At 56.1% G+C, this 23,666-nt stretch overlaps 2 protein-coding genes across 7 annotated transcripts in view; both read right to left on the bottom strand.

Moving 5' to 3' along the window:
- Positions 1-423: 423 nt before the first annotated feature.
- On the bottom strand, positions 424-16,350 carry GRWD1 (glutamate rich WD repeat containing 1). The gene is made up of 7 exons (XM_077789868.2): positions 15,723-16,350; positions 12,427-12,544; positions 11,319-11,484; positions 10,102-10,327; positions 6,461-6,600; positions 5,234-5,434; positions 424-3,123 (listed from the first exon to the last, which is right to left on the bottom strand). The coding sequence occupies exons 1-7, from the start codon at positions 15,925-15,927 to the stop codon at positions 2,800-2,802; spliced, it is 1,380 nt and encodes a 459-aa protein (XP_077645994.2). The 5' UTR covers positions 15,928-16,350; the 3' UTR covers positions 424-2,799.
- Positions 16,351-16,746: 396 nt separating this feature from the next.
- The window catches only part of LOC110472932 (palmitoyl thioesterase CPT1C), a 39,660-nt gene continuing 32,740 nt past the window's right edge, over positions 16,747-23,666 (bottom strand). For 3 of the 6 annotated variants that reach the window (XM_085565795.1, XM_085565793.1, XM_085565798.1), the window contains one exon: positions 22,347-23,198. In XM_085565795.1, the coding sequence (XP_085421921.1) occupies positions 22,362-23,198 (837 nt within the window). In that variant the 3' untranslated portion in view covers positions 22,347-22,361. The other 3 variants (XM_085565796.1, XM_085565797.1, XM_085565799.1) reach the window with 3 other exon arrangements.

Here is a 23,666-nt window from a genome sequence, read left to right as displayed (position 1 = left end):
TAGAAAGCTTTTTAAATTTTTAATAATAAAAATAAAATTGATCTTTGGAGTTGTTTGGTGAAGTTTTTCTTGGGGGTATCAGCGTTGCGTTGTGAGGGGATAAGGATGGTGAATGCTAAAAGTAGAAAGGTTTTTTTAATTTTTAATAATAAAAATAAAATTGATTTTTATCAGCGCTGCATTGTGGGGGATAAGGACGGTAAATGCTCAAAGTAGAAAGGGTTTTTTAATTTTTAATAATAAAAATAAAATTGATTTTTATCAGCGCTGCGTTGTGGGGGATAAGGACAGTGAATGCTCAAAGTAGAAAGCTTTTTTTAATTTTTAATAATAAAAATAAAATCGGTTTTTTGAGTTTGGTGAAGTTTTTCTTGGGGTATCAGCACTGCGTTGTGAGGGGAGAAGGACGGTGAATGCTCAAAGTAGAATGGTTTTAATATTTAATAATAAAAATAAAATTGGTTTTTGGAGTTGTTCGGTGCAGTTTCACTGGAGGGGGTCAGCGTTGCGTTGTGGGGGACAAAAATGGTGGATTGGGGGCAGAGACCCCCAGAATTTGGGGGCAGAGACCCCCAGAATTTGGGGGCAGGACCCCCAGAATTTGGGGGCAGGACCCTCTGAAATTTGGGGCAGGATCCCTGAATTTGGGGGGCAGAACCCCCCTGAATTTGGGGGCAGGACCCCTGAATTTGGGGCTGTTCTGCTCCCCAATTTGGGGGTCTCCATCCTCGTTTGGGAAGGGTCCCCTCCCTGTTTTGGGGGGATCCCTGACCCATCTTGAGGGGGTCCCCAGTTCCCACCCCCATTTTGTAAAGATCTCCTCTCATTTTTGGATGTTTCACCCTCATTTTTGGGGGTGTTTCATCATTTTTTGGGTGTTTTATCCTCATTTTTGGGGGTGTTTCATCCTCATTTTTTGCGTGTTTCACCCTCATTTTGGGGGGGTTTCACCCTCATTTTTGGGGGTGTTTCATCATTTTTTGGGTGTTTAATCCTCATTTTTGCAGCTTTCCCATCCACATTCTGGGCGTGCCCCATCCCCATTTTCAGGAGGATTCCGGCCCCATTCTGGGATCCCATTTCCACTTCAGGAGTTCCCACCACAATTTTGAGCAGTCCTGACCCCAATTAAGGCTGATTTCACCCCAAATTTGGGTGAAATCACCCCAAATTCAGATCTCACACGCTGATGGTGCGGAAGGCGGCGATGCCCTCGCGGCCGGTGCACAGCAGCAGCCCCGGGCACTGCGGGTGCCAATCCCACCCCAATCCCTGCCATTCCCACCCCAATTTTGATCATTCCTGACCCCAATTTTGGCTGATTTCACCCCAAATTTTGGCTGATTTCACCCCAAATTTTGGCTGATTTCACCCCAATTTTGGCTGATTTCACCCCAAATTTTGGCCCTCACACGCTGATGGTGCGGAAGGCGGCGATGCCCTCGCGGCCGGTGCACAGCAGCAGCCCCGGGCACTGCGGGTGCCAATCCCTGCCATTCCCACCCCAATTTTGAACATTCCCACCCCAATTTTGAACATTCCTGACCCAATTTTGGGTGAAATCACCCCAAATTTTGGCCCTCACACGCTGATGGTGCGGAAGGCGGCGATGCCCTCGCGGCCGGTGCACAGCAGCAGCCCCGGGCACTGCGGGTGCCAATCCCACCCCAATCCCTGCCATTCCCACCCCAATTTTGAACATTCCCACCCCAATTTTGAACATTCCTGACCCAATTTTGGGTGAAATCACCCCAAATTTTGACTCTCACACGCTGATGGTGCGGAAGGCGGCGATGCCCTCGCGGCCGGTGCAGCCGGGCACTGCGGGTGCCAATCCCAGCTATTCCCACCCCAATTTTGAGCATTCCCACCCCAATTTTGAACATCCCTGACCCCAATTTTGGCTGATTTCACCCCAAATTTTGGCCCTCACACGCTGATGGTGCGGAAGGCGGCGATGCCCTCGCGGCCGGTGCAGAGCAGCAGCCCCGGGCACTGCGGGTGCCAATCCCTGCCATTCCCACCCCAATTTTGAACATTCCTGACCCCATTTTTGGGTGAAATCACCCCAAATTTTGGCCCTCACACGCTGATGGTGCGGAAGGCAGCGATGCCCTCGCGGCCGGTGCAGCCGGGCACTGCGGGTGCCAATCCCTGCTATTCCCACCCCAATTTTGAACATTCCCACCCCAATTTTGAACATTCCTGACCCCAATTTTGGCTGATTTCACCCCAAATTTTGACTCTCACACGCTGATGGTGCGGAAGGCGGCGATGCCCTCGCAGCCGGTGCACAGCAGCAGCCCCGGGCACTGCGGGTGCCAATCCCTGCTATTCCCACCCCAATTTTGAACATTCCCACCCCAATTTTGAACATTCCTGACCCATTTTTGGGTGAAATCACCCCAATTTTGGCCCTCACACGCTGATGGTGCGGAAGGCGGCGATGCCCTCGCGGCCGGTGCAGAGCAGCAGCCCCGGGCACTGCGGGTGCCAATCCCACCCCAATCCCTGCCATTCCCACCCCAATTTTGAACATTCCCACCCCAATTTTGAACATTCCTGACCCAATTTTGGGTGAAATCACCCCAAATTTTGGCCCTCACACGCTGATGGTGCGGAAGGCGGCGATGCCCTCGCGGCCGGTGCACAGCAGCAGCCCCGGGCACTGCGGGTGCCAATCCCAGGGGGTTCCTTTCCCCAATCCCTGCCATTCCCACCCCAATTTTGAACATTCCCACCCCAATTTTGAACATCCCTGACCCCATTTTTGGCTGATTTCACCCCAAATTTTGGCCCTCACACGCTGATGGTGCGGAAGGCGGCGATGCCCTCGCGGCCGGTGCACAGCAGCAGCCCCGGGCACTGCGGGTGCCAGTGCAGCTCCTTCACCTCCCTCTCGCCCTGGTGCAGGAACAGCAGCTGCGGCGGCAGCTCCCGCAGCCCCTCCCCGTCCCCGTCGCCCTCGCCCACCTCGGGGTCCCTCTCCACGCCCAGGTCCCACTGCGTGACCAGGTCGTCCTCGCCCGCGGCCGCCAGGACGCCGCTCTCGCCCGGGTGCCACTGCACCGAGGTGATGGGCCCGCGGTGCTGCTTGAAGGTGGCCACGCACGAGGGGCTCCGCTGGGCGGGGAAACACGGGCAGGGGTCAGCGGGGAGGGGCTGGGGGGGTTTGGGGGTTCGTGGGGCGGATTTTGGGGTTGGGGGGGGGTTGGGGGGGCTTTGGGGGGGTTATCAAGTGGTTTGGGGGAGTTTATGGGGTGGTTTGGGGGTTCATGGGGCAGATTCTGGGGCTGGGGGGTGATTTCGGGGGGCTTTGGGGGGGTTATCAAGTGGTTTGGGGGAGTTTATGGGGTGGTTTGGGGGTTCATGGGGCAGATTTAGGGGCTGGGAGATGATTTTGGGGGGCTTTGGGGGGGTTATCAAGTGGTTTTGGGGTTCATGGGGCTGATTCCGGGGCTGGGGGGTGATTTTGGGGTGGTTTTTGGGGGGTTATGGGGTGGTTTGGGGGTTCGTGGGGCAGATTCCGGGGCTGGGCGTGCTTTTGGGGGGGTTATCAAGTGGTTTGAGGGAGTTTATGGGGTGGTTTGGGGGTTCATGGGGCAGATTTCGGGGCTGAGGGTGATTTTGGGGGGGGGTTGGGGATTTATGGGGGGGTTTTGGGGGTGTATGAAGTGGTTTGGGGGAGTTTATGGGGTGGTTTGGGGGTTCATGGGGCAGATTCCGGGCTTGGGGGATGATTTTGGGGGGCTTTCGGGGGGTTATCAAGTGCTTTGTGGGAGTTTATGGGGTGGTTTTGGGGTTCACGGGGCAGATTCCGGGGCTGGGGGGTGATTTTGGGGGGGTTATCAAGTGGTTTTGGGGTTCACGGGGCAGAATCTGGGGCTGGGGGGTGATTTCGGGGGGCTTTGGGGGGGTTATCAAGTGGTTTGGGGGAGTTTATGGGGTGGTTTGGGGGTTCATGGGGCAGATTTAGGGGCTGGGAGATGATTTTGGGGGGCTTTGGGGGGGTTATCAAGTGGTTTTGGGGTTCATGGGGCAGATTCCGGGGCTGGGGGGTGATTTTGGGGTGGTTTTTGGGGGGTTATGGGGTGGTTTGGGGGTTCGTGGGGCAGATTCCGGGGCTGGGCGTGCTTTTGGGGGGGTTATCAAGTGGTTTGGGGGAGTTTATGGGGTGGTTTGGGGGTTCGTGGGGCAGATTCTGGGGCTGGGGGGTGATTTTGGGGGGCTTGGGGGATATATGAAGTGGTTTGGTGTTCATGGGGCAGATTTAGGGGCTGGGGGTGGTTTGGGGGGGGTTTGGGGGGGGTTTGGGGGGGTTATCAAGTGGTTTGGGGGAGTTTATGGGGTGGTTTTGGGGTTCGTGGGGCAGATTCCGGGGCTGAGGGTGGTTTTGGGGGGTTATCAAGTGGTTTTGGGGTTCACGGGGCAGATTCCGGGGCTGGGGGGTGATTTTGGGGTGGTTTTTGGGGGAGTTTATGGGGTGGTTTGGGGGTTCATGGGGCAGATTTAGGGGCTGGGGGTGGCTTTGGGGGGGTTATCAAGTGGTTTGGGGGAGTTTATGGGGTGGTTTGGGGGTTCATGGGGCAGATTCCGGGGCTGGGGGGTGATTTTGGGGGGTCCCTGGGTCAGTTTGGGTGATTCCCAGGGTTCCCTGGGTCGGTCAGGGTGATTCCCAGGGGTCCCAGGGCGGCGCCGGGGGTCCCTGGGTCGGTCAGGGTGATTCCAGGGGTCCCTGGGTTGGTCAGGGTGATTCCCGGGGTGACTCCTGGGGTCCCAGGGTGGCTCCGGGGGTCCCAGGGTCGGTCAGGGTGATTCCCGGGGTGGTTCCGGGGGTCCCAGGGTCGGTCAGGGTGATTCCCGGGGTGATTCCGGGGGTCCCAGGGTCACTCTGGGGGTCCCAGGGTCGGTCAGGGTGATTCCTGGGGTCCCAGGGTGGCTCCGGGGGTCCCAGGGTCGGTCAGGATGATTCCCGGGGTGATTCCGGGGGTCCCTGGGTCGGTCAGGATGATTCCCGGGGTGATTCCGGGGGTCCCTGGGTCGGTCAGGATGATTCCCGGGGGTCCCAGGGTCACTCTGGGGGTCCCTGGGTCGGTCAGGTTGATTCCTGGGGGTCCCAGGGTCGGTCAGGTTGATTCCCGGGGTTCCCAGGGTCACTCTGGGGGTCCCTGGGTCGGTCAGGATGATTCCCAGGATTCCCAGAGCGACGCCGGGGGTCCCGCTGCGCTCTCACCCGGATGCTCCTCAGGTCCCAGAGGCGCAGGGCGCCGTCGTCGCCGCCGCTGAGCAGCGCGGCCGCGTCGCGCCGGCTCCAGCTGAGCACGTTGACGTCGCCCTCGTGGGCCGCGGCCACGCTGAGCTGGCAGGCGCGGGCCGGCGGCGCCCGCACGTCCCACACGCGGATGGAGGCGTCCGAGGAGCACGAGATGAACACCTGGCCAGGAGAACACCTGAGCCCGGGCGGCCCCTCCCGAAACACGGGGGAAATTAAACCCCAAAATCCCGATAAGGATCCGTAGGGAACGGGTGCGTTCATGTACAGCGCTGTGGCTGCACGTCGGGACCACCTCTGAGGACTCCCGATCCTTTTTTATTACTCTAATTTCCATATGCATAAATTCCACAATAGGTTCATGCATATTCATTATGCTGGTTTTACATTATAACTAGTTACGCTTGTATTCAGTTTTTGTTAGAAAGAAACTCTTGGGTCACTTTGTCTGTTTTAAGGTTTGAGGAGTCTTTCTTATCTCCAGACCGCCTGTGAACCCCATGAACCCCCAGACCCCAAAACCCCCCAAATTCTCACCAGGGCTCTGAGGTCCCCAGGCCCCATGAACCCCCAGACCCCAAAATCCCCTAATTTCCACCAAATTTTCACCATGGCTCTGGGGTCTTCAGACCCCCGTGAGCCCCCAGACCCCAAATTTCCCCCAAATCCTCACCAGAGCTCTGTGATATCCAAAACCCCTGTGAACCCCATGAGCCCCCAGACTCCAAAACCCCCCAAATTTCCCCCAAATCCTCACCAGGGCTCTGGGGTCCCCAAACCCCCATGAGCCCCCAGACCCAAAACCCTCCAAATTTTCCCCAAATGCTCACCAGGGATTTGTGATATCCAATCCCCCTGTGAACCCCATGAACCCTCAGACCCCAAACCTCCCAAATTTCCCCCAAATCCTCACCTGGGCTCTAAGGTCTCCTAACCCCCTGTGACCCCCATGAGCCCCCATACCCCAAACCCCCCAAATTTCCCCCAAATCCTCACCGGGGCTCTGGGGTCCCCAAACCCCCATGGACCTCCAGACCCCAAACCCCCCAAACCCTCACCTTTAGCTGGGGGTATTTTGCTAGGGCTGCATATGAACTAAACACCCAATTTACCAAGCCCAAAGTGTCGCGTTCGACCTCAATCTGAATGGATTTCCACCCCGTTAAATGCCCGCCCTGTCCCCCTCACCGAGGCCTCGCAGGGGGACCACTGGATGTCCTCCACGCTGCCGCCATGGCCGAGCAGCGGCCGCTGGTCCACGACCCAGCCGGACTCGCGCGGCTCCCAGCGATGGATGCGCCCGCGCACGTCCCCGGACAGCAGCCGGCCTGGACAGAAGGGACGGCCACGTCAAAACGCCAAAATCACAACGTTTATACCCCAAATTTGTACCGGGGGGCTGGGGGGTTCAGCGCAGCCTGACCCCCAAAATCCCTGGTTTGGTAAATTGGGGGGGGACCAGCAGAGACCACAAATGATTGCCCCAAATTCCTCTTGGGATCCCCTCCAGCAGCAAATTCATATTTTCTTGTCTCATTTCCCACATTTTCCCCTCACATTTCCCACATTTTCTCATCTCACATTTCCCACATTTTCTCCTCTCACATTTCCCACATTTTCTCCTCGCATTGCCCACATTTTCCCCTCACAATTCCCACATTTTCTCCCCTCACATTGCGCACATTTTCTCCTCTAACGTTTCCCATTTTCTCCTCTCACATTTCCCACATTTTCCCCTCACAATTCCCACATTTTCTCCCCTCACATTTCCCACATTTTCTCCCCTCACATTTTCCACATTTTCTCCACTCACACTGCGCACATTTTCCCCTCTAACGTTTCCCACATTTTCTCCCCTCACATTTCCCACATTTTCTCCCCTCACATTTCACATTTTCCCCTCACATTTTCCACATTTTCTCCACTCACACTGCGCACATTTTCCCCTCTAACGTTTCCCACATTTTCTCCCCTCACATTTCCCACATTTCCTCATCTCACATTTCCCACATTTTCTCCACTCACACTGCGCACATTTTCCCCTCTAACGTTTCCCACATTTTCTCCCCTCACATTTCCCACATTTCCTCATCTCACATTTCCCACATTTTCTCCTCTCATTTTCTCCCCTCACATTTCCCACATTTTCCCCTCACAATTCCCACATTTCCTCATCTCACATTTCCCACATTTTCCCCTCACAATTCCCACATTTCCTCATCTCACAATTCCCACATTTTCTCCTCTCACATTGCGCACATTTTCTCCCCTCACACTGCCCATATTTTCTCCTCTAACGTTTCCCACATTTTCTCCTCTCACATTTCCCACATTTTCTCATCTCATATTTCCCACATTTTCCCCTCACATTTCCCAATTTTCCCCTCACAATTCCCACATTTTCTCCGCTCACAATTCCCACATTTTCTCCCCTCACATTTCCCACATTTTCTCCTCTCACATTTTCTCCTCACATTTCCCACATTTTCTCCCGTCACAATTTCCTACTCTTTCCCCCTCACATTTTCTGCCACTTTTCCCCTTTTCTGCTTTTTTCCCCTCATTTTCCTGTCCTTTCCCCCCCTCCTCATATTTTCTGCCACTTCTCCATCTTTCCACCATCTTTTCTCCCCTCACATTTCCCATCATTTTCCCCCCTTCACGTTTTCCCGCCCTTTCTCCCCCTCACGTTTTCCCGCCCTTTTTCCCCTCACGTTTTCCCGCCCTTTTTCTCCCCTCACGTTTTCCCGCCCTTTTTCCCCCCACATTTTCCCGCCCTTTTTCCCCTCATGTTTTCCCGCCCTTTTTCCCCTCACATTTTCCCGCTCTTTTCTCCCCTCACACTTCCCACCATTTTCCCCTCATATTTGCCCCAATTTCCCCCAAATCCTCACGTGGGTTCTGGGGTCTTCAGACCCCCATGAGCCCCCAGACCCCAAACCCCCCAAATTTCCCCCAAATCCTCACCAGGGATTTGTGATATCCAAACCTCATGTGACCCCTATGAGCCCCCAGACCCCAAACCCCCCAAATTTCCCTCAAATGCTCATCGGGGCTCTGGGGGCTCCAGACCCCAAACCCCCCCAATTTCCCCCAAATTGTCACCAGGGATTTGTGATATCCAAACCCCCTGTGACCCCCATGAGCCCCCAGACCCAAAATCCCCCAAATTTCCCCCAAATCCTCACCAGGGCTCTGGGGTCCTCAGAGCCCCATGAGCCCCCAGACTCCAAAACCCCCCAAATTTCCCCCAAATCCTCACCAGGGATTTGTGATATCCAAACCCCATGTGACCCCCATGAGCCCCTAGACCCAAAACTCCCAAATTTCCCCCAAATCCTCACCAGAGCTCTGGGATTGTCAAACCCCCTGTGACCCCCATGAGCCCCCAGACCCAAAACCCCCCAAATTTCCCCCAAATCCTCACCAGAGCTCTGTGATATCCAAACCTCATGTGACCCCCATGAGCCCCCAGACCCAAAACCCCCCAAACTTCCCCCAAATGCTCACCGGGGCTCTGGGATCTTCAGACCTCCATGAGCCCCCAGACCCTAAACCCCCCAAATTTCCCCCAAATCCTCACCAGAGCTCTGTGATATCCAAACCTCATGTGACCCCCATGAGCCCCCAGACCCAAAACCCCCAAATTTCCTCCAAATCCTCACCAGGGATTTGTGATATCCAAACCTCATGTGAACCCCATGAGCCCCCAGACCCAAAACCCCCCAAACTCCCCCCAAATCCTCACGTGGGTTCTGGGGTCCTCAGAGCCCCATGAGCCCCCAGACTCCAAAACCCCCCAAATTTCCCCCAAATCCTCACCAGGGATTTGTGATATCCAAACCCCATGTGACCCCCATGAGCCCCTAGACCCAAAACTCCCAAATTTCCCCCAAATCCTCACCAGAGCTCTGGGATTGTCAAACCCCCTGTGACCCCCATGAGCCCCCAGACCCAAAACCCCCCAAATTTCCCCCAAATCCTCACCAGAGCTCTGGGATATCCAAACCCCCTGTGACCCCCATGAGCCCCCAGACCCAAAACCCCCCAAACTTCCCCCAAATGCTCACCGGGGCTCTGGGATCTTCAGACCCCCATGAGCCCCCAGACCCTAAACCCCCCAAATTTCCCCCAAATCCTCACCAGGGCTCTGGGGTCTTCAGACCCCCATGAGCCCCCAGACCCCAAACCCCCCAAATTTCCCCAAAATCCTCACCAGGGATTTGTGATATCCAAACCCCCTGTGACCCCCATGAGCCTCCAGACCCCAAACCCCCCAAATTTCCCCCAAATCCTCACCAGGGATTTGTGATATCCAAACCCCCTGTGACCCCCATGAGCCCCCAGACCCAAAACCCCCCAAATTTCCCCCAAATCCTCACCAGGGCTCTGGGGTCTTCAGACCCCCATGATCCCCCAGACCCAAAACCCCCCAAACTTCCCCCAAATCCTCACCAGGGCTCTGGGGTCTTCAGACCCCCATGATCCCCCAGACCCAAAACCCCCCAAACTTCCCCCAAATCCTCACCAGGGCTCTGGGGTCTTCAGACCCCCATGAGCCCCCAGACCCAAAACCCACAAATTTCCCCCAAATCCTCACCAGGGCTCTGGGGTCTTCAGACCCCCATGAGCCCCCAGACCCAAAACCCCCCAAATTTCCCCCAAATGCTCACCAGGGATTTGTGATATCCAAACCCCCTGTGACCCCCATGAGCCTCCAGACCCAAAACCCCCCAAATTTCCCCCAAATGCTCACCGGGGCTCTGGGGTCTTCAGACCCCCATGAGCCCCCAGACCCAAAACCCCCCAAATTTCCCCCAAATGCTCACCGGGGCTCTGGGGGCTCCAGTCCAGCCCGAAGCCTTCGTCCAGGTGGCCGCTGAAGGTGGCCAGGGCGGGCAGTGCTCCCTGCTGGACGCTCTTGGGCCCCCTGCCCGAATCCCCCTCCCCAAATTGCGTCCCCAGGACCCCCAGGGCCCCCTCCAGGGCCAGCACCTCCACCTGGCCCCGCTCCGACCACACGGCCGCGATCGGGGACCCCCCGAGGGACGTCACCTGTGGGGGGACACGGGAACGGGGGGTCAGGGACCCCCAAGAGGGGCTGAGGGAGGGATCTGGGGGCACCCAGAGGGGATTTGAGGGGGGTTTGGGGGGTCTTAGGTTGATTTGGGGAGGCCTGGGAGGGTCTCAGAGAGCTTTGGGGGATCCCAGAGGGTCCTGGGAGGGACTCAGGGGGAGATTTGGGGGTCCCAGGGGTTTCTATGGGGGTCCCAGAGGGTTTGGTGGGGGAGCAAAGATGGGGGTCTCAGAGCAGCCCAAGGTTTTTTGGGGGGTCTTGAGGGTTAATTGGACGTTTAAGGATTTTTTTGAGGTTCCCAGATAAATTTTGAGGGGTCCCAGAGTAATTTGAGTGGTGGTCCCAGGGTTATATGGAGAATCCCAAAAAGTTTTTGGGGGGTCCCAGGGGGTGTTTTGGGAGGTCCGTGGGGTTTTTTAGGGGTGCCAGGTTGGGTTTTTGGGGTTCCCAGAAGCTTTTCAGAGTTTCCAGGGTTAATTTTTGGTATTTTTTTGGGTTTCCAGGTGGGTTTTTGGGGTCTCAGGGTGGATTTTTGGGGTTCCCAGAGTTGATTCTTGAGCTTTTTTTGGGTTTCCAGGTGCGTTTTTTTGGGTTTTAGGGTGGATTTTTGGGGTTCCCAGGTGGGTTTTTTGGGGTTCCCAGATGAGGTTTTGTGGTTTTAGGGTGGATTTTTGGGGTTCCCAGGATTGATTCTTGAGCTTTTTTGGGGTTCCCAGGTGGGTTTTGGGGGTTTTAGGGTGGATTTTTGGGGTTCCCGGGGTTGATTTTTGGGGTTCCCAGGTGGGTTTTTGGGTGGATTTTTGGGATTCCAGGTGGGTTTTTGTGGTTTTAGAGTGGATTTTTGGGGTTCCCAGGGTTGATTTTTGAGCTTTTTTTGGGGTTCCCAGGTGCGTTTTTTGGGTTTTAGGGTGGATTTTTGGGGTACCCAGGTGGGTTTTTTTGGGGGGGCTGTTTTTGGGGGGTCCTTACCCTCAGCCTGTTGATCCCCCCGTAGTGGGGAGCCATGAGGAGCAGCAGCTGCGGCTCCCGTCCCTCCTCCTCCTCCTCCTCTTCCTCGCTGTCACTGTCACTGTCGCTGTCACTGCCCCTCCTGCCCCGCAGCCCGTGCAGGTTCTGCATCTGCAGCAGCAGCACCCTGAAACGAGGGGGGGACACCCCAAATCAGGGCTGGGACGCCCCAAAAACATCCAAAACACACCTGAAAAACACCCTAAAAACACCCCAGAACCCACCATAAAAACATCCCAAAACCCACGCTAAAAACACCCCAAAACCATCCCAAAACCCAACCCAAACCCCTCCAAAAAGCACCCCAAAACCAACGGCAAAACCATCCTAAACCTCACCCCAAAAACAACCCCAAAACACCCCAAAACCCACCCAAAAAACATCCAAAACCCACCCTAAAACCACCCCAAAAACCCACCCCAAACCCATCCCAAAACCCACACTAAAACCACCCAAAACCATCCCAAAACCCACACAAAAACCATCCTAAAACCACCCCAAAACCACTCCACACCCACCCCAAGAAACACCTAAAAACCATCCCAAAAACACCTGAAAAACACCAAAAACACCCCAAAACCATCCCAAAACCCACCCTAAAATCACCCCCAAACCCACCCCAAAACCCACCCCAAACCCCTCCAAAAACCACCCCAAAACCACCCCAAAATCCACCCGAAACCCAACCTAAACCCAGCCCAAAAAGTCCCCAAACCCACCCCAAAACTATCCCAAAACCCACCCCAAACCCCTCCAAAAACCACCCCAAAACCATCCCAAAATCCACCTGAAACCCATCCCAAAACCACCCCAAAAAATCCCAAAACCCATCCCAAAACTACCCCAAAAACATCCCAAAACCCACCCAAAAATCATCCCAAAACCACCCCAAAAACACCTGAAAAACACCCCGAAAACCATCCCAAAACCCACCCCAAACCCACCCTAAAACCACCCCCAAACCCACCCCAAAACCATCCCCAAACCCAGCCCAAAAACATCCCAAAACCCACCCAAAACTCCCCTAAAAACACCCCAGAAACCCCCCCAAGGGCCGGGGGTCTCTCACCGGTTGGCGCTGGGGGTCTCGGCCTGGGTGCCGGCGCAGAGCAGCACCGAGAGCGGCGGCTCCTCCCGCCCGTCCCCCAGCCCGTCCCGCACCACGTCAAAGCTCAGGCACGGCGACCCTGGGGGGACCCCGAAACCCCCAAATCCTTCCTCAAAACCCCCCCAAATCCTTCCTCAAAACCCCCCAAAATCCTCCCTCAAATCCCCCAAAACCTGCCCAAAATCCTCCCTCAAACCCCAAAACCCCACTGAAATTCCCTCCAAAATCCTCCCTCAAAACCCCCAAAACCTCTCTGAAATTCCCCCAAAATCCTCCCTCAAACCCCAAAACCCCACTGAAATTCCCTCCAAGCCCTCCCACAAACCTCTCCAAAATTCCCCCAAAATCCTCCCTCAAATCCCCCAAAATCCTTCCTCAAATCCCTCTGAAATTCCCTCCAAAATCCTTCCTCAAATCCCCAAAACCCCACTGAAATTCCCTCCAAAATCCTTCCTCAAAACCCCCCCAAATCCTTCCTCAAAACCCCCCCAAAATCCTCCCTCAAATCCCCCAAAACCTGCCCAAAATCCTCCCTCAAACCCCAAAACCCCACTGAAATTCCCTGCAAAATCCTTCCTCAAAACCCCCAAAACCTCTCTGAAATTCCCCCAAAATCCTCCCTCAAACCCCAAAGCCCCACTGAAATTCCCTCCAAAATCCTTTCTCAAAACCCCCAAAACCTCTCGGAAATTCCCCCAAAATCCTCCCTCAAACCCCAAAACCCCACTGAAATTCCCTCCAAAATCCTCCCTCAAAACCCCCAAAACGTCTCTGAAATTCCCCCAAAATCCTCCCTCAAACCCCCAAACCCCACTGAAATTCCCTCCAAAATCTTTCCTCAAAACCCCCAAAACCTCTCTGAAATTCCCCCAAAATCCTCCCTCAAACCCCAAAGCCCCACTGAAATTCCCTCCAAAATCTTTCCTCAAAACCCCCAAAACCTCTCTGAAATTCCCCCAAAATCCTCCCTCAAACCCCAAAACCCCACTGAAATTCCCTCCAAAATCCTTCCTCAAAACCCCCAAAACCTCTCTGAAATTCCCTCCAAAATCCTTCCTCAAAACCCCCAAAACCTCTCTGAAATTCCCTCCAAAATCCTTCCTCAAAACCCCCCCCAAATCCTTCCTCAAAACCCAAAACCCCACTGAAATTCCCTCCAAAATCCTTCCTCAAAACCCCTCTGAAATTCCCTCCAAGCCCTCCCTCAAAAATCTCCAAAATTCCCCCAAAATCCTCCCTCAAATCCCCCAAAATCCTTCCTCAAACCCCTCTGAAATTCCCTCCAAAATCCTTCCTCAAACCCCCAAAACCTCTCTGAAATTCCCCCAAAATCCTTCCTCAAAACCCCCAAAATCCTCCTTCAAACCTCCCCAAATCTTCCCTTCAAACCCTCCCCGAAACCCCTCCAAAATCCCCCCTCAAAACCCCCCAAAATTCTCCCTCAAACCTCCCCAAACTCCCCCCCAAATCCTCCCCAAAACTCCTCCAAAATTCTCTCCAAGTCCTCCCTCAAACCTCTTCAAGATCCTCCCTCAAACCTCCCCAAACCCCCTCCAAAATCCCCCAAATATCCTCCCTCAAACCTCCCCAAACCCCCTCCAAAATCCCCCAAATATCCTCCCTCAAACCTCCCCAAACCCCCCCAAAATCCCCCAAGATCCTCCCTCAAACCTCCCCAATCCCCCCCAAAATCCCCCAAAAACCTCTCTCAGCATCTCCCGGCTCCCCTCAGCCCCTCCAGCTCCCTCATCCTCACTGGTTTCCCCTCCGGACCCTCCAGCCCCCTCAGGATCCCCCGGATTTTCCTCAGCCCAGTTCCCCTCATCCCCCCGGTTCTCCTCATCCTCTCCAGCCTCCTCATCCCCCGGTTCTCCTCAAGATCCCCCGGTTCTCCTCATCCTCTCCAGCCCCCTCAGGACCACCGGTTTCCCCTCAGGATCCCCTGCTTTCCCTCAGCCCCTTCAGCCCCCGTCAGGATCCCCCAGTTCCCATCAGGATCCCCCAGTTCCCATCAGGATCCCCCAGTTCCCCTCATCCCGGTTCCCTTCAGGATCCCCCAGTTCCCCTCAGGATCCCCCAGTTCCCCTCAGGATCCCCCAGTTCCCCTCAGGATTCCCCAGTTCCCATCAGGATTCCCCAGTTCCCTTCAGGATCCCCCAGTTCTCATCCCCATCCGCTTCCCCTCATCCTGGTTCCCTTCAGGATCCCCCAGTTCTCCTCAGGATCCCCCAGTTCCCCTCAGGATCCCCCAGTTCCCCTCAGGATTCCCCGGTTCCCCTCAGGATCCCCCAGTTCCCCTCAGGATCCCCCAGTTCCCCTCAGGATTCCCCGGTTCCCCTCATCCCCATCCGCTTCCCCTCATCCCGGTTCCCCTCAGGATTCCCTGGTTCCCTTCAGGATCCCCCAGTTCCCCTCAGGATCCCCCAGTTCTCATCCCCATCCGCTTCCCCTCATCCCGGTTCCCGTCAGGATCCCCCAGTTCCCATCAGGATCCCCCAGTTCCCATCAGGATCCCCCAGTTCCCCTCATCCCGGTTCCCTTCAGGATCCCCCAGTTCCCCTCAGGATCCCCCAGTTCCCATCAGGATCCCCCAGTTCTCCTCATCCCGGTTCCCCTCAGGATCCCCCAGTTCCCCTCAGGATCCCCCAGTTCTCCTCAGGATCCCCCAGTTCTCATCCCCATCCGCTTCCCCTCATCCCGGTTCCCCTCAGGATTCCCCGGTTCCCCTCACCCGGTTTCCCCTCAGGACCGCCAGTTCCACTCATTCTCCCGGTTTCCCTCATCTCCCCGATTCCCCTCAGCTCCCTCATCCCCTCCAGCCGCCTCATTCCCCCGGTTTCTCCTCATTCCAGTTCCCTTCATCCGCCCGCTTCCCCTCAGGATCCCCCGCTTCTCCTCATCCTCTCCATCCGCTTCAGGATCCCCCGGTTCCCCTCAGGATCCCCCCGTTCCCCTCAGGATCCCCCGCTTCCCCTCATGCCCCGGTTCCCCTCATCCCCCGCTTCCCCTCATCCCCCCGTTCCCCTCATCCCCCCGTTCCCCTCAGGATCCCCCGCTTCCCCTCATCCCCCGCTTCCCCTCATCCCCCGCTTCCCCTCATCCCCCCGTTCCCCTCATCCCCCCCCAATTCCCCTCATCCCCCCCCAATTCCCCTCATCCCCCGCTTCCCCTCATCCCCCCGTTCCCCTCATCCCCCGCTTCCCCTCAGGATCCCCCGCTTCCCCTCATCCCCCGTTCCCCCCGCCCGCAGCAGGTACCGGTGCCGGCGCGGTGATACATCACGTACGCCTCCTCATCCATCACCAGCTCCTCGTCGGGCCGCAGCGGCGGCCCCTGCCCGGGCACGTACACGCGGCCGGGCCGCTCCGCCTCCGCCCGATCCCGGGCCCGGGCCCGGTCGCGGTTCGCGGCCCTGACGCGATTCGGGGCCCGGGCTCGGGACGCGCCGCGCCGCGCCGCCATCTTGGCCGCGAGGGGAGGCGGCGCTTCCGGCGGGAGCCGCGCCCACTTCCGGGTGATGGGTGGCGGCTTCCGGTCACGTGACAGGCGATGGCGGGCGAGCGCTCCCAGCGAGTCCCAGTAACACCAGTGACACCAGTAACCTCCCCAGTAACCTCCCAGTGAGTCCCAGTAACACCAGTAACCTCCCAGTGACCTCCAAGTGACCTCCCAGTGACACCAGTGACCTCCCAGTGACCTCCCAGTGAGTCCCAGTAACACCAGTGACCTCCCAGTAACACCAGTGACCTCCCAGTGACCTCCCAGTAACACCAGTGACCTCCCAGTGAGTCCCAGTAACACCAGTAACCTCCCCAGTAACCTCCCAGTGACCTCCCAGTGACACCAGTGACCTCCCAGTGACCTCCCAGTGACCCCCCCCAGTGACCCCCAGTAACCCCCAGTGACCTCCCAGTGACCCCCCCCAGTGACCCCCAGTAACCCCCAGTGACCTTCCAGTGACCCCCCCAGTAACACCAGTGACACCAGTAACCCCCAGTAACACCAGTGAGTCCCAGTGACCCCCCAGTAACCTTTCAGTGACTCCCAGTAACACCAGTGACCCCCAGTGACCTCCCACTGACCCCCCCAGTAACCTCCCAGTGACTCCCAGTAACACCAGTGACCTCAAGTGTCCTCCCAGTCCCCCCCAGCCCCATTCCCAGTCCCCCGCAGTCCCCTCCCAGTGCTCCCAGTTCCCTCCCAGTTCCCTCTCAGTCCCTCCCAGTCCCTCCCAGTGCTCCCAGTCCCCCCCAGTCCGTCCCAGTTTGCCCAGTCCGGCTCTGCTCGGTCCCAGCCGTTTATTGGGGGGGGAGGGGCGGCCCCTCCCCCCCCCGCAGCTGCCGCAGCTCCGCCAGCGCCGCGCGGAGGCGCCGCAGGAACAGCCGGGGGTCCTGGGGGCACAGGGGTCAGGGACACCCGAAAATACACCCCAAAACAGCCCGAATACACCCAAAATACAGCCCGGAAACAGCCCAAATACACCCCAAATACAGCCCGAATACACCCAAAATACAGCCCGGAAACAGCCCAAATACAGCCCAAAACAGCCCAAAATACACCCAAAATACAGCCCGGAAACAGCCCAAATACACCCCAAATACAGCCCGAATACACCCAAAATACAGCCCAAAACAGCCCGAATACACCCCAAAATACAGCCCGAAAACAGCCCAAATACACCCCAAAACAGCCCAAAATACACCCAAAAATATAGCCCGAAAACAGCCCAAATACAGCCAAAAAACAGCCCAAAATACACCCAAAAATACAGCCCGAAAACAGCCCAAATACAGCCAAAAAACAGCCCAAAACCAGCTCAAAATACATCCAAAAAACAGCCTGAAAACAGCCCAAAACCAGCCCAAAATACACCCAAAAATATAGCCCAAAACCAGCCCCAAATACACCCAAAAAACAGCCCCAAAACAGCCCAAAATACACCCAAAAAACAGCACCAAAACAGCCCAAAACACACCCAAAAAACAGCCCCAAAACAGCCCAAAAACAGCCCAAAAACACCCCAAAATACACCCCAAAACCAGCTCAAAACCACCCAAGAACAGCCCAAACACCCAAAATACACCCAAAGTACACCCAAAATACAGCCCAAATACACCCAAAATACAGCCCAGGAAGGGTGGGGGGAGGTTTTGGGATTTTTGGGGGCAAGATTTGGGTTTTTTTTGTGGGGATGTTTTCGGGTTTTTTTGGGGGGGTGTTGGGGGAGGTTTTGGGGTTTTTTTAGGGGACTTTGGGGGAGGTTTTGGGTTTTTTTGGGGCAGGATTTGCATTTTTGTGGGGGGTGGTTTTTGGGTTTTTTGGGGGGATGTTTTCGGGTTTTTTTGGGGGGGTGTTGGGGGAGGTTTTGGGGTTTTTGGGGATTTTTGGGGGGATGTTTTCGGGTTTTTTTGGGGGGTGCTGGGGAGGTTTTGGGGTTTTTGGGGATTTTTGGGGGGATGTTTTCAGGTTTTTTTGGGGGGTGTTGGGGAGGTTTTGGGTTTTTTTTGGGGGGATGTTTTCAGGTTTTTTTGGGGGGTATTGGGGAGGTTTTGGGGATTTTGGGGATTTTTGGGGGGATGTTTTCAGGTTTTTTTGGGGGGTGTTGGGGAGGTTTTGGGGATTTTGGGGATTTTTGTGGGGGTGTTTTCGGTTTTTTTTGGGGGGTGCTGGGGAGGTTTTGGGTTTTTTTTGGGGGGATGTTTTCGGGTTTTTTTGGGGGGGTGTTAGGGAGGTTTTGGGGTTTTTGGGGATTTTTGGGGGGATGTTTTCGGGTTTTTTTGGGGGGTGCTGGGGAGGTTTTGGGGGATTTTTGGGGATTTTTGGGGGGATGTTTTCGGGTTTTTTTGGGGGGTGCTGGGGAGGTTTTGGGGGATTTTTGGGGGGATGTTTTCGGGTTTTTTTGGGGGGTGCTGGGGAGGTTTTGGGTTTTTTTTGGGGGGATGTTTTCGGGTTTTTTTGGGGGGTGTTGGGGAGGTTTTGGGGTTTTGGGGGATTTTTGGGGGGATGTTTTCGGGTTTTTTTGGGGGGGTGTTGGGGAGGTTTTGGGGTTTTTGGGGATTTTTGGGGGGATGTTTTCGGGTTTTTTTGGGGGGTGTTGGGGAGGTTTTGGGGTTTTTGGGGATTTTTGGGGGGATGTTTTTGGGTTTTTTTGGGGGGTGCTGGGGAGGTTTTGGGGTTTTTGGGGATTTTTGGGGGGATGTTTTCAGGTTTTTTTGGGGGGTGTTGGGGAGGTTTTGGGTTTTTTTTGGGGGGATGTTTTCAGGTTTTTTTGGGGGGTATTGGGGAGGTTTTGGGGATTTTGGGGATTTTTGGGGGGATGTTTTCAGGTTTTTTTGGGGGGTGTTGGGGAGGTTTTGGGGATTTTGGGGATTTTTGTGGGGGTGTTTTCGGTTTTTTTTGGGGGGTGCTGGGGAGGTTTTGGGTTTTTTTTGGGGGGATGTTTTTGGGTTTTTTTGGGGGGTGCTGGGGAGGTTTTTGGGGATTTTTGGGGGGATGTTTTCGGGTTTTTTTGGAGGGTGTTGGGGAGGTTTTGGGGTTTTTGGGGATTTTTGGCCAGCCCTCACTCACCGTTTTCGGGGACCCCTCCCTGCAGGAGATGTGGACGAGGACGGGGCCGGCGTCCCCTCCCCCGGTGAAGGAAACCCCGTAACCGTCCTGGTGGGGCTGGGGGGGCCCAGTCAGCACCAGGGACCCCCAGTCCCTCCCAGTCCCTCCCAGTCCATCCCAGTTCAACCCAGTTCAACCCAGTTCAACCCAGTTCAACCCAGTTCATCCCAGTTCAACCCAGTATCCCCCAGTTCCATCCCAGTCCATCCCAGTATCCCCCAATTCCATCCCAGTCCATCCCAGTTCATCCCAGTTCATCCCAGTTCATCCCAGTTCAACCCAGTAACCCCCAGTTCCATCCCAGTAACCCCCAGTTCAACCCAGTAACCCCCAGTTCAACCCAGTTCCTCCCAGTTCCCCCCAGTCCCCTCCCAGTTCCCTCCCAGCCCCTCCCAGTCCCCCCCAGTTCCCTCCCAGTCCGTCCCAGTCCCTCCCAGCTTATTCCCAGTCCCTCCCAGTCCGTCCCAGTTCCTCCCAGTTCCCTCCCAGTTCCCCCCCAGTCCCTCCCAATCCCTCCCAGTTCCCCCCCAGTCCCTCCCAATCCCTCCCAGTTCCCTCCCAGTTTATTCCCAGTTCCCTCCCAATCCCTCCCAGCCCCTCCCAGTCCCTCCCAGTTTATTCCCAGCCCCTCCCAGCCCCTCCCAGTCCCTCCCAGTTTATTCCCAGTACACACCGGGTTGAAGCCGCCCCCCGCCGGCCGCAGGGGGAGGGGCAGCAGCGGTGGGTGTGGCCGGGGGGCGGGGCTAAAGGCCAGAGCCCAGGGCTGCCCCAGCACCTGGGGGCGGGGACATGCAAATGAGGCCGGCAGCCACACCCAACGCGCCGGCCAATCGCGGTGACGCTCGTCAGGCCACGTCCTCGGGTGGCAACGCCTCATTGGCCAGATGAAGTCAGGCCACGCCCTCCTTGGACACACCCACCTCATTATAAGGCAATTTTATGCAAGCCACACCCTTCCTGGTTGAGGACACGCCCCCTTTTAAACAAAGCCCGCCCCTCATGCCACACCCACTTCCTTATGGTAATTAATAACCAAGCCACGCCCACTTCCCTATATGGTAATTTACACACACCCACTTCTTTATATGGTAATTAACACCCAAGCCCCACCCACTTCCTTATATGGTAATTAATAACCACGCCACACCCCCTCAGGCCACACCCACTTCCTTTTATGGTAATTCACATCCAAGCCCCACCCACTTCCTTATATGGTAATTGCCACTGAAGCCCCACCCACTTTCTTATATGGTAATTAACACTCAAGCACCACCCACTCCTTATATGGTAATTCTCACTAAAGCCACAACCAATTCCTTATATGGTAATTCCCGCCCAAGCCCCGCCCACTTCCTTATATGGTAATTAATAACCAAGACACACCCCCCCTCAGGCCACACCCACTTCCTTACATGGTAATTATCACTCAAGCCCCACCCACTTCCTTGTATGGTAATTATAACTGAAGCCACACCCACTTCCTTACATGGTAATTATTACCAAGCCACGCCCCCTCAGGCCACACCCGCTTCCTTATATGGTAATTCCTACCGAAGCCACACCCACTTATTTATATGGTAATTTCACCCAAGCCCCGCCCCCTCATGCCACGCCCACTTCCTTATATGGAAATTATCACCAAATCCACACCCCTCAGGCCACACCCACTTCCTTATATGGTAATTCTAACTAAAGCCCCACCCACTTCCTTATATGGTAATTAACACTCAAGCCCCACCCACTTCCTTATATGGTCATTCCCACCCAAGCCCCACCCACTTCCTTATATGGTAATTAGCACTCAAGCCCCACCCACTTCCTTATATGGTAATTAGCACTCAAGCCCCACCCACTTCCTTATATGGTCATTCCCACCCAAGCCCCACCCACTTATATGGTAATTAACACTCAAGCCCCACCCACTTATATGGTAATTAACACCCAAGCCCCACCCTCTTCCTTATATGGTAATTACCAAGCCCCGCCCCTCAGGCCACACCCACTTCCTTATATGGTAATTCCTCCCAAGCCCCGCCCTCTTCCTTATATGGTAATGACCAAGCCCCACCCCCTCAGGCCACACCCACTTCCTTATATGGTAATTCCACCCAAGCCCCGCCCCACGCCGAAGCCCCGCCCACCTCGGTGAGGAAGGGTGGGCGGAGCCTCATCTGATTGGCCACGGCCGCCAGCGCCTGCAGGTGCCGCTCCAGCCCCGCCCCCGTCATGGCCGCCCGGCGCCGCCCCCGCGCCTGCGCCAGCGCCGCCTCCAGCAGCGCCCGGCGGCGGCCCCGCTGCGGGACCCCCGGGCAGCGCCCCAAAATCACCCAGAGACCCCCAAAATCCAACCAGAGACCCCCGAACAGCGCCCCAAAATCAACCCCAAAATCCCCCCAGTGATCCCCCCAAAATCAATCAGAGACCCCCGAACAGCGCCCCAAAATCAATCCAAAATCCCCCCAGTGATCCCCCCAAAATCAATCCAAAATCCCCCCAGTGATCCCCCCAAAATCACCCAGAGACCCCCGAACAGCGCCCCAAAATCAACCCCAAAATCCGCCCAGTGATCCCCCCAAAATCCAACCAGAGACCCCCGGACAGCGCCCCAAAATCACCCAGAGACCCCCAAAATCAACCCGAGACCCCCAGTGATCACCCCAAAATCCAACCAGAGACCCCCGAACAGCGCCCCAAAATCACCCAGAGACCCCCAAAATCCAACCAGAGACCCCCAGTGATCCCCCCAAAATCCAACCAGAGACCCCCCGTGATCACCCCCAAAATCCAACCAGAGACCCCCGAACAGCGCCCCAAAATCAACCCCAAAATCCCCCCAGTGATCCCCCCAAAATCCAACCAGAGACCCCCAGTGATCACCCCAAAATCCAACCAGAGACCCCCAGTGATCACCCCCAAAATCCAACCAGAGACCCCCGAACAGCGCCCCAAAATCAACCCCAAAATCCCCCCAGTGATCCCCCCAAAATCCAACCAGAGACCCCCAGTGATCACCCCAAAATCCAACCAGAGACCCCCGAACAGCGCCCCAAAATCACCCAGAGACCCCCGAACAGCGCCCCAAAATCACCCAGAGACCCCCAAAATCCAACCAGAGACCCCCAGTGATCCCCCCAAAATCAATCAGAGACCCCCGAACAGCGCCCCAAAATCAACCCCGAGACCCCCGAACAGCGCCTCAAAATCAACAAGAGACCCCCAGTGATCACCCCCAAAATTCAACCAGAGACCCCCAGTGATCCCCCCAAAATCCAACCAGAGACCCCCAGTGATCACCCCCAAAATCCAACCAGAGACCCCCAGAGACCCCCAGTGATCACCCCCAAAATCCAACCAGAGACCCCCAGAGACCCCCAATGATCACCCCCAAAATCCAACCAGAGACCCCCGAACAGCGCCCCAAAATCAACCAGAGACCCCCAGTGATCACCCCCAAAATCCAACCAGAGACCCCCAATGATCATCCCCAAAATCCTCCCCAAGACCCCCAATGATCTCCCCAAAATCCCCTCTGAGACCCCCAATGATGCTCCAACCCCATTTTGGGTTCCCCATCCCCATTTTGGGATCCCCATCCCCATTTTGGGATCCCCATCCCCATTTTGGGGTCCCCATCCCCATTTTGGGATCCCCATCCCCATTTTGGTTTCCCCATCCCCATTTTCGTATCCCCATCCCCATTTTGGGATCCCCAACCCCATTTTGGTTTCCCCAACCCCATTTTGGTTTCCCCATCCCCATTTTCGTATCCCCATCCCCATTTTGGGATCCCCAACCCCATTTTGGTTTCCCCATCCCCATTTTGGGGTCCCCATCCCCATTTTGGGGTCCCCATCCCCATTTTGGGATCCCCAACCCCATTTTGGTTTCCCCAACCCCATTTTGGTTTCCCCATCCCCATTTTGGTTTCCCCATCCCCATTTCAGGATCCCCAACCCCATTTTGGGGTCCCCAGCCCCATTTTTGGGGTTCCTCACGGGGGTTTGGGGGTCCCTCAGGGCGCGTTCCAGCTCGAGCAGGGGTCGCCCCACGCCGCGGGCGCCGTCGGCGCGGCCCTCGAGGAAAAGGCGCGTCGGGATCGGCTCGTACGTCAGGGCGGGGCCGCGCTCCTGAGGGGATTTCGGGAGATTTCGGGAATCTGGGGGAGTTTGGGGTCTCTGGGACGGAGTTTGGGGGGGTCTCAGTTGGATTTGGGGGGTCTCAGTTGGATTTGGGGGGTCTCAGGTGGGTTTTGGAGCACTTGAGGAAAAGGCACATCAGGATCAGTTTGTACGTGAGGGTGGAGCCATGATCCTGAGGGGATTTTGGGGAGATTTTGGGAATCTGGAGGATTTTGGGGTCTTTGGGATGGAGTTTGGGGGGGTCTCAGTTGGATTTTGGGGGATCTCAGTTAAGTTTTGGGGGTCTCAGGTGGGTTTTGGAGCCCTTGAGGAAAAGGCACATCGGGATCGGTTTGCACGTGAGGGTGGGGCCACGCTCCTGAGGGCATTTTGGGGAGATTTTGGGAATCTGGAGGATTTTGGGGTCTTTGGGATGGAGTTTGGGGTCTCTGGGATGGAATTTAGGGCATCTCAATT

Source organism: Lonchura striata, chromosome 37 (assembly GCF_050655825.1).
Source record: "Lonchura striata isolate lonStrDom1 chromosome 37, ASM5065582v1, whole genome shotgun sequence".
Taxonomy (NCBI): domain Eukaryota; kingdom Metazoa; phylum Chordata; class Aves; order Passeriformes; family Estrildidae; genus Lonchura; species Lonchura striata.
This window is presented reverse-complemented; position numbering and strand designations above follow the sequence as displayed.

Bases quoted from the DNA above. Each gene is read 5' to 3' on its own strand.
- GRWD1 (XM_077789868.2), bottom strand. From the start codon at position 15,927: ATGGCGGCGCGGCGCGGCGCGTCCCGAGCCCGGGCCCCGAATCGCGTC. The intron at 12,545-15,722 runs GTACCTGCTGCG...GGGTCCCCCCAG, and splicing joins GTATCACCGCGCCGGCACCG to GGTCGCCGTGCCTGAGCTTT. The intron at 11,485-12,426 runs GTGAGAGACCCC...CCCTCGTTTCAG, and splicing joins GAGACCCCCAGCGCCAACCG to GGTGCTGCTGCTGCAGATGC.